Source organism: Papilio polytes, unplaced genomic scaffold (genome assembly GCF_000836215.1).
Source record: "Papilio polytes unplaced genomic scaffold, Ppol_1.0 DF823934.1, whole genome shotgun sequence".
NCBI classification, from domain to species: Eukaryota; Metazoa; Arthropoda; class Insecta; order Lepidoptera; family Papilionidae; genus Papilio; species Papilio polytes.
The window spans coordinates 500,150-515,124 of record NW_013525270.1 but is presented as its reverse complement, the minus strand read 5'-3'; the positions used below and the strand labels follow the sequence as shown (position 1 = coordinate 515,124).

At 33.0% G+C, this 14,975-nt stretch overlaps 1 protein-coding gene across 1 annotated transcript in view; it reads left to right on the top strand.

Moving 5' to 3' along the window:
• The window catches only part of LOC106101958, a 99,829-nt gene extending 94,742 nt beyond the window's left edge, over positions 1 to 5,087 (top strand). Inside the window, exon 6 of the mRNA XM_013281348.1 lies at positions 4,900 to 5,087. Within this exon, the coding sequence (XP_013136802.1) occupies positions 4,900 to 5,087 (188 nt within the window). The remainder of the gene's footprint in view (positions 1 to 4,899) is intronic.
• Positions 5,088 to 14,975: the final 9,888 nt, after the last annotated feature.

Genomic DNA, 14,975 nt, shown 5'->3' with positions numbered 1-14,975 from the left:
AGAAAGGAGTGGATTCAGATATGACGGCTGATAGAGATGTATGGAAGAGCAGCACATACTGTGCCGACCCTCCATAAGGGATAAGGGCAAGTGGATGATGAGGCAAAAATACATAAAAAAAAATGAAACAGTGCGAACACGGGACGTAAGTGAAATTCTGATTAAGGTCGACCATATGAAAAATGGTGATTCGCAAGTTGGATATAAACTTGATAAAATCAAATCGATAGTAGAATTATTTTTACGTAGCGATATAAATGTCCATTGGTATCGAGATCGACCTCTCTACAAACTAGACGTGAGTGGCAAAGATTTGTTTTGAAACTCTCCGGTTTTCTCAGGCAACTTTATAAAACCCGTTGTATTACATCAGCCAATTCTGCATCCAGTAAAATACTCGTAGTTTTATTCTTGTCTTAGTTTATATAAGTTTGAAAGATAATTATTATTCTTTATAAAAAATACTGAATTACAATTATAGAAAAATTGCTAATTTAATAACATGAAATTAAGGGCCTGACCCACCACTGTCTGCTAGAGGCTCAGGTAGCTTAAAAAAGACGACTCTGTCAGATAAGGGAACAAAATCTGATATTTCCATTACATATTACACACATATACACCTTGGATTTTTATCAGACAATTTACAATTTAGTGGGACAGGCCCTAAGTACTCGTATACAAAAAGGTATACCTGTATTTTGAACTATATGTTTTAACAACAAATTAACATCTTAGGTCGTTCTTAACGTACATATCTACCAAATATAAAAATACAATGTAATATTTATCTGTTTGCTTTAGAAATACTCGTATATAGAAATCCTTGAAATTCGTAGGAACCTGGATATAACTGGTTTAAAACCAGTTTTAAACGAATTTTCTAACAAGTATTTGGATGGTGGCCAAAACAAAACCTCTCCTGTGAAATAACGTAAAGGCTTTTAGAATATTTTAGTGCTAGTTCATGTGTTGCTTTAAGGCAGTGATGTGTGATTAGCATCCTAATTTAATGTTCAGTAATCAAAGTCTAAAAGATCTAGGAGATTCTAGAATTATCTTCTTTACATACACGGACTTCTAGTTTTTTTTTTTGGATAAAATATTAATAGTAACGTCAGTTTTAATGAAAGTTAGTTTTTCCGCTAAATTAAAAAATAAACTTATATTAAATAATGTACTAACTTTTATTCATGTACAATTTAATTATATGCACTTTGCGAATAGCGTTTTAATAGCTTTTAATGAAGCTAGTGTGCGTAGTTGTTGCAAATTAGTTGAACTTAATTGGAAGTCGTTTTGGGTGGAATTATTAGAACAATTTATGGTGCAGTTAATTGAAATTTATGGTGTTTACTTTTTAATTAAGTGCTCGATTGGGAAATAGTTTTAATTATATTGAAGATAAACATGTCATTAAATAAATTACTGTAATATAATATAAAAACTGAATTAAAAAACAAAACTATCAAAATTCTCTGGGAAAATGTAAATATTTGAAATCAATGGTAGAAATTGAGAAATTATTAGAAAGAGATGAAATCTCAGTTTTACAGTAACATTAGAATAAATATTTTAGACTAGTTTCAATTGAATAAATTACCGGACCTGAAAATTGCTGAATTTGATTACAAAGTTTGCAGAAAACCCTCCCGTCGTTTCGAGGTTAATAGATTGGCTCTACTGGGATTCCTGAGTTAGGCAAAAGCAATATGCAATCTGTTTTAATTGGGGAGTTTTATTTTGGAAAAATAAAAATGATTTCTTTTTTAGCAAAACAGAATTCTATTCGAGATTCCGGCGGAACGAAATCTGATAGAATCGGATGAATATTTTAGTACGTAGACTTTTATATTCGTATGCAATGCTATTTTCTTACGTGTGCATTGCTGAACCCCTGATGTTTTTTATTTTGAAAAATCAAAATATTTTGTCACTTTTAATTGCCTTCACTCTTTACATTGTTAACTCCTGAAACTTGGAATATATTATCCTACACTAATGACTAAACTATTTACTACTTATAGGAATTCAAATAAAATTGGTTAAACATAACAGTACTAGCTTTCGCCCGCGACTCCGTCTTTGCGGAATTAAAGAAATATTGTAAGTAGACTATGTTTCTTCCAGGATTTGTTCTACATCTATGCCAAATTTCATCGAAATCCCTTCAGCGATTCAGGCTGTAAACTCTAACAAACATCCATCCATAAGTAAGTTAGTATTAGTATGAAGTAAGATAGGTTTAAAGCTAACTTGACACAGATAGTTTTAATTAATATGGTTGAATAGGATTCATTTAGTTTGACGAGCGGCGATTCAAATGTATACAACCTATACATCGGTAAACAGAAACAAGCCTAATTACAGTATAGAGGTTCCCGGCCTTAGGGACCGACTGATTTCAATTTAAAATTGGATTAGTTTGTAGTATCATATTTCAAATAGAATTTATTGAATAAAGACTTTAATAATTTGATTTATTATAGCTAAATAAATTATAACTTATCCTAATGTATGCAAATATAAATAAATTATTATAATTATGTGACATCGTGGTATCTATTTCAATAATTATAATGTAAACTAAATCTGCACCAAATATGATGAAAGAAGTGAAGTTAAATAAATTGCAAAGTTCTCCCTTTATACAAAAACTTTTAGCATAATATGAAATATTATGAGTGCATAGCAAGTATCGTGTGTATTTTATTCATCAAGTAATACATAGTACACTAAGTTAACTGGAGTGCATTCATAAATATTAAATGAAGACGTATTCAACTTACTCCGCCTACATTACGCGCGCGATGCAATGAATATTCTGAAACTCATAATTTTTGAATACACTCGTGAAATGTAAGTTATACTTTCAAATACTTTTACCAAATCACCATACATACTGGGGACTTAAACTAGAGAGTTTTTTGTCACTGATTTGTCACTGTTTGCCTTGAATGGCATTTACAGCTCCACCGGGTTTGAGGTGGCCGAACGCGGACGGCGCTCAGCCTAAACCTCGTTTATGAGTAACTAAGCTCGAGGGCTCTCTCTGGAGCCTCGGCTCGGGCCGTTACTTCGTTATTATTACCGGATTGGGAGAGTGATAACCAGAGAGTGTTAAGATTGAATGTGGGTGGCTACAAAGGTAGAGGAAGACCGAAGAAAGTATGGATGGATTGTGGGAAAGATAATATGCTTAAGACGCGAGTGAATTCAGATATGACGCCTAATAGAAATGTATGGAAGAGCAGCACATACTGTGCTGACCTTCCGTAGGGATAAGAGCAAATTGATGATGATGATGCCTTTCAAATGCTTTTACTAAAATGAAGAAATGAATCGTGCGCTTTAATATTAGCTACTAGCTTTCAACCAAGAATCCGTCCGCGTGAAATTAGAAAAACAAAAGTAGCTTATGTGCACTTCCAGACTATGCTCTACATCTATGATAAATTTTATAGAGTTTCGTTCAGCTGTTTAGGCAGCAAACTCTAACAAACATCCATCCATCTAAAATATCGCATTTAAAATATTAGTAAGAAGTAAGTAATTGTCATATGTTTATGTATAGGTTACCTTATTTGTTTTTTTTCTCTCTTAAGAATATACAATTCACTTGACGAAAAACTTTTTTTTAGCATTTCACACCGGTAGTCTAGTTTATTATCATATACATAATGTAACAATAAAAAGTATAACACTGTCCCGCTTATTGTCATTGACATAAGAAATACAACTAATCGTAATAAAATTGTTACAACGATGGAATTTCGGAACTTAACGTCAATATTTAAATATCTAACGTAAGAATTGTCTTGTATTTTTTCGTATCTGTACAAAGATTCTTGCTCGCGAAGTAAACACAAACTCATTCAAGCGAATATAATGAAATGATGTGTGTTTGCGAACATCACAACTTCCTACGATTTCCCTTGTTGCTTAGCGGAAAAACCTGATAAAACGATCAACAAATTTAATAGGATAACTTTTTTGTATTTTTACATTTTCAATGTGATTGATTTTGCAACTGTTATTTTACTAACATTATAAATGCGAATTACTAATATTATAGAGCGTCGGTGGCTCAGTGGTTTAAGCACTTGACTTGTAATCTACAGGTCTTGGGTTCAAATCCCGCCATGTTCCAATGTGATTTTCGATTTTTTTCGAATTTTCATATGTACATATAATTTAACTGACGTTCTTACGGTGAAGGAAAACATCATAATGTAACTTGCACATATCGGCGAAGAAATTCAAAGATATGTGTGAAGTCAACCAACCCGCAGTAGGTCAGCGTGGTTGGCTATGGCCTAGTCACCCTTACTTTAGGGTAGGCTCGGAAACCCTCGGTGGGGACGATAAATGCAAAAGTTTCGATCGATCGATCGATGGATGTTTGTTAGAGTTTTTCGCCTAAACGGTTATACGGATCCTGATGAAATTTAGATAGGTATGTGTAGAGTATAGTCTGGAAGAACACGTAGGTTACTTACTTGTTTTTTTTTTTAATACCACACAGACAGAGCCGCGGGCGAAAGCTAGTAAAATAATTAAAACGAGAGTATAATTTTCATGTTATTCGTAAAATCCGGTAAATTATTAAAGTTATCAAGGCAGACTTGCCGACATTACTTAAGCCGACTTAAATAAGAGACTAACAGAGTTATAGAGCACCCGAAATACACCAAGTTAAGCAGGAGTTCGTTTATCAAATGTGATGACGGAATAAGATTAAACTAAATTTGTTTTGGATATACCCGCCTAAGTTTGCAAGCTATTATTATATTAAAACCAAGTTATCTCCGCGTTATACTGTGTTTTCTGTCTAAATTATTCTTAAACCGAGATTAGGATTATGAATTATGATTATTATGATTATGTTTACCGTGTTAGAGCGCATGAAGAAAAAGACAGAAGTGATATATACAGTTAAGAAAAGAAAGCTGCAGTTCCTAGGCCACGAACTACTGCAGCTCATCGTACAAGGCAAGATCCACGGAAAGCGAAGTAGGTCGAAGAAGAACGTCCTGGCTCAAAAACTTACGCCAGTGGTATGGAACGAGCACCCGTTCACTTTTTAGAGCCGCGAAGTCAAGATCGAAAGTCACCCTAATGATCACCGAACTTCGGAAGAAGATGGCACTTTAAGAAGAAGAAGGATTATGAAGAAATCAAACATTTAGTACGTTACATTAATAAAGAAAGAATATTTAAGCCAGTTGAGACTTAATTAAATAATTAAAGGTGTGTCCTTATTTAAGACAAATATTAGCTTGTTCTCGATTTTCGTTACGTCACTGAGCTAAGTTTAAACAGGGAACTACTGGAGTTAGGAGCTCCGAGCGAGTAAACAATGTAAGTGAAAAGGTAATTTGTCTACTGTGACTACTTCATAAGCTTTCATTTATTTTGTATAGCAATAATCTTATTTTGCGTTTTCATTGTCAAAAAAAATGGTAAAACACATAGGTGTTTAAATAAAATTTAAGTATTTTTCTAAAAGGTTTTCTAATAGTTCAATTTAATTTTTTTATGAATACTTGTAGAAATATGAAACGTTAGCTGCACGCAGGTCGCTAGTTATTTTATAAACTTGTTAATTCTATTCAGAGAAACTCATACGAGATTGTATGAACAAAATTTCAGCGAATAACTGAGTAAGATTCTCGTACATCATCCCTTTGACTTTTAACATATTTCCGTTTTTTAGAATATTTCCATCTTTAGTGCCCACTTGAAAATGTTGATGAGGCAGCTCTTTAAAAAGCTCCCAAGTCTCTTGAAAAAGTTCGTTTGCATTCAAAAGATGTAGAAATAAATGAAAAGAACCTAATTTAGAATCTTTTACATACTCTGTAAACAAAACCAAAATACTAAGTTTCATGTGTGTTCAAAATAGTTTTAAGTTTTAGTTACTTTAATACAAAGCTTACTCGAATTTGTTTTGTATTTTTCTTAGTATATGTAGGTAATTCATTTAATATTCAATAACTTACATTTTCATTGACACAGAAATATAGACTAGGAAACTTTAAAAACCTAACGATCAGTAATTCCGAATTCTTTAAAACAGAATCTAATTCAATTTGCTAACAATTTACAAGGGCTGTAATAATGACATCTTAATAGCGCCCGATGGCGGCCGAGCCCACACTAATTGATATTTAAATGACTTTTATATTGCGCCATTTTCTGGCCTCATTCGTTTGTTGCCAAACATTAATTAGATTTATAAATATACGAACAGTATTGTGCTTTTCAATCATAAATGCGAGCTATTTTCGATAACAAAACATTATAACGAATGCCTTTCACGAATATTCATGACAACGATTTCGTACCTTCATCGATAAACTTGTATTAAATTTGTGCAGCGCCTCTACCGGACAAAAAGCACACTGATAAATGTCATACTTTGTCGATGACGTCACAGATACGTTCTCGCAACTGTCACAAATATTCGTAATAAACCACGCAAGAGCAGCTGCCTTTGTTTAGTGATCTCTAAGGAATTCCCTAAGTGTAGTATTAAAGACTTAATTGATATGCTGTTTAATAAGTCACAAACAACACTGTGGGATACACAATAAGAACGGAATTTACTAATATAGACTAAGAAGTGACATCAACGTATTCTGTATAGAATAAAGAACTAAGTTATAGAATGAAGTAAACGACAATTAGGTCTCTAATCAACTTACGTCACAAGTTTTAAAGTACCTCAACTAGCACTAATAGTAGTGAAATTACGGTCCAACACTACTAAGGTAGAGTAACGTGCGTTATCGAGCTCATTGTGCGGGGACAGACATCGTGTGAGTTGGAGGGGGCTTGCGCGGCCGTAGAGCACCCTACAGCCGCGTGTGACGCTGTTATAATGCTCAGACGACACCGCCACTAGTGTGAACAACGTATTTTTCGCAAATGCTATATACGCATAAAACGTTACATATGTATTACAATACTACTCATAAAGATGAGTATAGATAAAGCTCTATACTAATATTATAAGGATGAAATATTTACATCTTTCTATGTACTGAAATAACTTAAAAACTACTGCGCCGATTTTAAACATTCTTTCATCATTAAAAAGCTACTTAATTAATGAGTATCATAGTCTATTTTTTTAAATTACTCGCTGGCAAAGTCATGAGCGACGGCTAGTATTAAATAAAACAATTTTTAAAAATTGATAACTGCAAAATTAAAAAGAAAAACAATACTATAAACGATACTTATTACACAGGATGCAGAGAGATATATTAAGTGAAGTGTTTTGTCGTGCTTTGATTTCTATGAGCTTATATGGAGATGGGCACACTACTCGATTTTTAGTCCGCAACTGAACAGTTAAATTGGCTGCCAATCCAATCGACAATCAATCAAATGCCAAAACAATCGACAATCGCACAACAGTTGTGCGATTGTCGATTGTTTTTTTTATGTGTCACATCTTTGACTAAACATTAGCACAATAAAGTGCACGCTCTAATATTAAACAAAAAAATTAAATAACGAATAAAGCAACATTTGCATTACTAACGTTGATGTTGGTAATAATTATTAAGCTTTAATTAACTCTGTTACATTAATTAAGATAGACAGGTTAACCTCACGATGACATACAATTTACGTTTCCACGTCTTCCATTTCGTCGACCTCGTCTTTCGTCGTCCTTATTGAAGAACGTATTCGAAACGTAATTACAATTATTAAATGTATTTCCTTGTATGCATTGTTACTGTTTGTTATGAAACAAAATTTACTTTAGTAAGTATATTTAAATAGATGGTTGGATGTTTGTCAGAAATTATTTCTCAACGGATTAAATTATGCAAAGATGTAGAACACACTCTGGAAGAACACATTCTAGTTGCATTTTTTTAATTTCGCACAAATGTATATTTTAAACAGTAATAAAATAGAAATATTTCCTGAACGACATATTCATCTGGGTTGACATAATTGCATCAAATCGCCTTGACGCCTCCTCTGTACGCTAATATAAATTTTGTCTTTGTGTAAATATCTTTTTAAATTGCTTATAAATTGTATTTACTCTTCGAACATGATAGGATAAACAGAGAGTGTCTTTTACAGCGAAATGATTTTCCTTATTTATCAATTTAAACATAGAGTCCATTACAATTATAAAAAATAATAAAAAAATTACAACTGCTACAAAATGCTTTATAATTTTATACCGTACAAGGTGGTACTGTAATTTGATTTGCTTTCGAAATACGCAATTTATCATAATCAAATTACGACGCGAGAAGATTTCTCCAGAGATTTTATCGGCTTGTGTTTATTATGAAATCTTGATAACGGCTTTAGCTTGTTTACGCGTTAACACCACAAACTATATTATGATAACTTAACGATATACTAACGCGTTTAATTTAGACTGTAAATGTTTAAATAATTAATTTAGTTTGACATAAACAAGATACATCTTTAAGTTTTATTAAAAGGAACAGAAACACCTGCAAATGTTTGCCGGTAAACCCTAAACAGGTCCGTCCATTGAGAGTAATTAGGCTCGCTCTTGGTTAGGGAGCGACGGCCAGATTTCCCCCGCCGGCGCTCACAACTTGATAAACTACGTACACCTTCATAGTACTAATACTTTCCATACTGGTATATTTACAGTTTATAAAATATCTTGCTTACGCCCGCGACTCCGTCCGCGTGGAATTAAAAAATACAAAAGTGAGCAGCCTATGTGTTCTTCTATATCCTGTATGATTATACCAAATTTCATTATGATCCCTTCAGCCGTTTAGGCTACAAACTCTAACAAACATCCATCTAAACTTTCACATTTATAATATTAGTATGTTTACACAAAATGTAATTCCCTATAGTAATATTGTTATTCAATGTGTAGGAATTTTATTAGTTCCTTTCAATAGCCAGGTTCAAGATCTATAAAATGTGAGAAATTGATTTTTTTACTGGCAATTCTAGCAATTAGAAGTTTACGTTTTCTTTATAACATTATTACACAAAACGTAGACTCAATTCACAAAAAATCTGGTATAAAGGACGTGTATATTCGCGCTAGCAATATTGGCAATAAGAGCTGGGCGCGCGCGTGACATACAATGTGAATATGGTCCCATGTTTTCTCAACAAACGTATTTTAGAACGTCGACTCCTATTTGGTCCTATTCGCGCATTTCCTTTGTGAATGACGTCTAAAGTAAGATTTGAAACGGTACAAACTTTTTCGTGGATTGATATTTTGAATTGGAATTTTCGTTCAAAGACAAATACAGTTATATTTTTCCAACTTATGTTTGTTAGTTGTAAGTAAAAACATTCACTACTTTAATTAATTGCACATTTCTGTTACTTTGTTTCTGCTAAAAATATTCAAAACATTTTTTGATATCTAATCTTACAAATTAATAATTAATATTAAGTTCTTCTGATTTTATGCTATCCGATGATATTTTAGACTCGACGGGTTTTCATCATATGGGATTATCATCTTAGGTTTGCACACGCAGGTTGGCCAAGGTCGGATCAATTTCTCCACTTTGCTTTCTAATTCAATTATGTTAGTAAAATTGAATAGAAAGCAGAGTGAAAATTGAAAAGCAAGAAAAGTAGATCGTGCCAAAAAAGGAAACGTATAGATGAAATAAAATATGGATTACAGAAAGGGATCTTTAAATAAGGACGGTCCAACGTCAGTTGTCAAGAATGAGAACCTTTTCTATCATAATAAAACAATCTTTTCGAGATGAATCTGAATTGATTTGCAAATTTCATATCGACTTATGAGTACTTGCCAAAAAATAAAAATCGGTGTATTATTTAAATAAATTATTAACTTATTGTACAACTGTATCTTAACTACTTAACGACATTTCTATTTGACAGTAAAAGAAATCGCCTTTTTAAGTTACTAATTTTTTTTTTATAACATAAGGTGACAAACGAGCAAGCGGCCACCTGAATCTACCGAAATGGAAAGCGACCGCTGACCATAAACATCCGCAATTGCAGATCCGTTGCCTACCCTTAATTGACGGAGGAAGAGACGAACATAAAGAGGACACTTCCCCTTCCTATGCATCTTCTCCCCCATCAAGTCCACTTTTCCTTCCCATCCTTTTCACTTAAGAAAAGGGTGGAAAGGCAAAGGGACTAAAATTAGGCCTCCGGCACCACACTCATCAGAAGAAACGCGGAATTGCTTCCACTTCACGCCTGTTTTCTGTGTGGTCGTGGTATTACACCGGGCCAGCCGACCCATTCGTGCGAAGATGTTATAGCGGGCTCTACCACTGTTCAAATTAACAACATTTGGTAGGTACTCTAATAGTCATTTCATGCCTACATAAGGAAAACTTTGGTTAGGATTATTTATGAGGAACTTATATTAACGAATTTTAGACGCAATTTTCACTCTTCATTTAACAAGCACATTTGAGTTATAAATTAATTTACACACATTTGAGTTAAGAAGTGAATGACAAAGTTAAGCGAGAAACTCGTTTAATTTTCCGTTGCGGCCGCCTTCTTGCCTGTTTACTCGATACTGGCAATTCAAATTGCCATCGCAGACGTTCCCCTAATCAATTTCTCCGATATTAAATTAACCGTTAGAACTCGAACGAGATGAAAACATGCAATTTGATTGTAGATAAAAATCGTTTTCAAATTACTTTAATTGATGTATTTTTATTTGAACTCGTTTATTTTTTTTAAAGTTGAAATACAAAATAGTAAACTGCGAATTATTGTAGTTTTTTAAATTATTAAAATGTAATAGTGATTTACTTTATCAATTTATTAAATCCCAAGAATATGTAGAGTGTGATTTGTTTTATTTCATATTTTGCATATTTCATTTGGTGAGCTGTTCGTCACCGATAAGGAGGTTGGATATTTTATTGCACAATTTCTATGCGAGTTTATTCAAATTCAAGTGGATTCTAAAAATGAGAAAAATCAAAATCCGTATCTTTTGTTACATATTATTGGATACATATAATCAGTTTGATGTATAGTTTATTTCACAATACTTTTTTTTGAGGTTATCTTTTATTTACACGGAATAATAATTTAGCAACTCAAGCAATAACATAATGTAATAAATGTAATAGTGATTTTTAAATGCGATTTTACTTTTTTAAATAATTATTTCCACGTCTCTGGTTCTTAAGACAAATTTCATAACAAAGACATTGTGTCATTACTCGAAAACTTTAATAAAGCTCAATTTGACTTTAACAGCCGAGTCTACTAAGTTATGACTTACTTAATCTTTATCTCAACATAACTTGAGGCATTTGTAGGTTCTCAAGTAAGAAATAAACTTTTCGGAGAATATTTTGTAATCTCGATGAAATGGCTTACATTCGTACCACAAGGAAGTTCGGAACGCGAAGATCATACGCCTGATTAAGCTTTTTCGCTCCACTGCGTGTACACTCGGAGGTCGGAAATACTTAACTGAGTTTTCCGAGACCTTCATTATTTACTTAAATTTTAAAAGTATATAAAACCTTTGTTCATTAATATACCTTAAACATAAGTTCTGATTTACTAATGGAAAACACCTACGTTCGTTTTGCAAACATCTTCAAGTAGTAATTTAATAAGGAGGCAAGCAGCAAGCATTTAACTTATATTGTTAAATTAGCAATGGCCGCTGTGGACATTTGCAATTAGCTAGAAAGCTGCAGAAGCGTTGTATGTGCAGTTGTTTTTCAGGCATATTTAAATCAACGCAGACTCAAACATTTGTTCCAATTAGATAGATATCGATCATTTTAATCAAAATATCGCACACAAGCAATTATTTCATGCACTATTTGTTTGTCGAATTTCAATATTGAATCAGTCTGTGAATGAGAGCGCGGTGGTAACGGGAATAAGTTACAATCTGTGCGTAACGACTATAAATTACGTTAAATGCTAATTACTAGAGGCCAGCGTGTGACCATTAACTACGACTCAATTTGAGGCAACATGCAAGGAATTAATTGTTAGTAATGTTTTGATTAATTGCTAACTCTTGCTAATTCTACGTCTATTGTTCTCCTTAGAATACACAAGAATGTACCAAATAAAGGACTTTCATAACACGTGCCTATTATCCATTTCACGATACACTATAGATTAAAAATTATATAATTACTAACCTCAGAATATTTATAACTTAGTTATCAACAAGAATCTTAAAAAGAAGGGTTTTTTATCTTATATCGTCGCGTCGGCCAAAACTGTCGGCATAGAACTAACTTAGATAAAAAAAGGTCGGTGCGTCATTTCTGACTTTGCAACGAAAACGTCGGTGTTGTTGAATTATATTTAGAAATATCTCTACATCTCACTCGTAATTTAAATTCTTTTACATTTTAGTTCTTGCAGAATCCTTCATGGTATAGTCTAGGGCCAAGTATTATTTATGCTACCAAAATCTAAGTACATGGTTACTCCATATTAAGTAGTCCCGGTTTTATGACATATACCTAAAGTGTGGTTTCTGTTTCCTTCTATATCTGTCAATTGTAAAACAAAAGCAAGCACTACAGTACAAGAAAATATAGTATTAGTTATTTGAATATACTGCATTCAGTGCGTCATTTATCTAATTAATATTAGTTACCTCAGTTGCTGCATTTATTCATGAACTGAATATTCCATTATTATATCTGACAGAATCAAGCTTTATACGTTGCCGTGTCCCAAATATATTTGACTTAATTAAACATATTCGGGTCACCGTCACCTCAAAACCCGCAACCAAAATGTGAATGATTTATCGACATAAATTAACAATTAAAGACCGACTGAATGACAAACACGGCAACGAATTGAATGACGACTTACTCTTCATTCACTTGAGCCACTTAAGTTACACAGAAAGGAAGGAAGAAAGGTAAAAAATACTCTCCTGACATTGTGCAATGAACATAATCATACCACACACAATAAAGTAAATATTCTCTAAATGGCTTTAGCTAATTTTATACGAGAACTTTTGTTTTGGCCGCCATCCAGACAGTTGTTACGAAGTTAATTTTAAACCTGCTACATCCAGACTTTTGTAATTTGAAAAAGATTTGTGTTAAATCTTATATACTTAGTATTAACTTTATTGCTGTTATATTTGTGGTTTTATATTTTTTAATTGAAAACATATTTACGCTTTAACTCAAACCGATATCGAAGGATCAATCTACAAAATCCGTTCATGATATTTTTCGTTGCGCTAACAAGCACGATGTTTCGAGCGCCAAGCGGAGCGTTAATTTTTATATCAAAATACCATCGATAGCAAATTAATAAATATATCCAGTATCTACTAGAACTGAAGTATTTTTCCTGTGTAAAGTATGATTCTGATTATATCAAATAGAGAAAGATGTGATTTAATAAAACAAAGACCAAATTTCCCAAAGCCTCGTAAAACCCTTTAACTTAGTTATTTCATTTTTTACAAGAAACGGGGGCAAACCAAAAGCGGTAACACTGGGGACATCAACGATGCCCATAGACATACGCTATACTAGAAGGAACTACAATTTCTTTAAGGAAATGGTATGCTCGCATCTTTATGGATCATAAGTCATACTCGTATATCATATGCCATTTTTAAATCACACTTTCATACTATATTATAAATGCGAAAGTTTAGTTGGATGGATGGATGTTTGTTGCCTAAACGTCAAAACGGATTTCGATGAAATTTGTACAGATGTAGGGGATAGTCTGGAAGTACACAGAGCTACTCATTTTTGTGTTTTTTAATTCTACACGGATGGACTCTATAATGTTAAAACTGTTATAAATTAAATCATTTTAAAACCAGTAGAAAATGTGTACGTGATTAAAAGCAAGTTTTTGCAGTATTTAATAGCTTAACTGTTCGATAACGTAACCGTTCGCGGAGCTGTATTGAAACACGCTTCAAACTTTTGAACTTAAAAAGTTAATCTTAAATAACTTGAAGCTCGAGTTCGTTGCAGTTTACTGCAGTTCTAAGGATGTTTAAACATTTCAGGAAATAAAAACAGTGAGCTAATACTAGTATGCAGTAAAAGTGTGCATTTTTAATAAATAGAATAAGTTTTTATCTGTTTTACAATATGTCCTCGAGTCCTGCGTAATGTTTTTTTCCAAAATGACATTGGAGTTTTTAAAAAGTTCTTTATAATATAGCTTTAAACAAAATACTGTCACATTTTGCTACTATTCCACTTCTTCCTTTTATTTCCAAACTAAAATGATCCGAACATTTTGTCGCGGACATGTCGTCTTTGATAAGGGAGAGAAACTGTTGGATTCAGTCCTTATTTTAGTAAAGCCATCGAGTTCCACAGCACCGCGCGTCCTTTGTAATGTTATGAACCGCCAATACAGTGAGGTCGGAGCGTGGCTCAAATTGAATTACAAATTGGATTTCTTTCGGCACAGCTATTCGGAAACAATGCTTGGAAATAAAAGATAAAAAGATCTGTTAGTCTTTTAACCTATTTGACTTTTGTTAAACTTATTAGGATTTAAATACGTCTTGGATTAAGTTTCATTTACAGTGACAAAAAGGTTGTACTCGTATTACATTATTGTATAAGTACTAGTAATGCGTAAATTCTTTTGACGGTGGAGGAGTCGCATAGGAAGGGAAATCTCTTTTTGTGGGTCACCTTCTCCGTAAATTGAGGGTAGGCAACGCATTTGCAATTGCCGATGTTTATGGGCAGCGGTAGCTTTCCATTTCGGTGGATTCAGGTGGCCGCTTGCTCGTTTGCCACCTTATATTATAAAAAAAATACTACGATTATAATCATTATTCATTTATTATCGTATCTTATGATAATATTGGTTCCACATGAGGGTAATATATCTCAGTTCTAACCGAGGCAGTACGTATAATTTTCAATGAGAGTTACGATAAAACGTGCACTCACTTTGGCGTCACGTTTTAGTAATTTACCTCATTG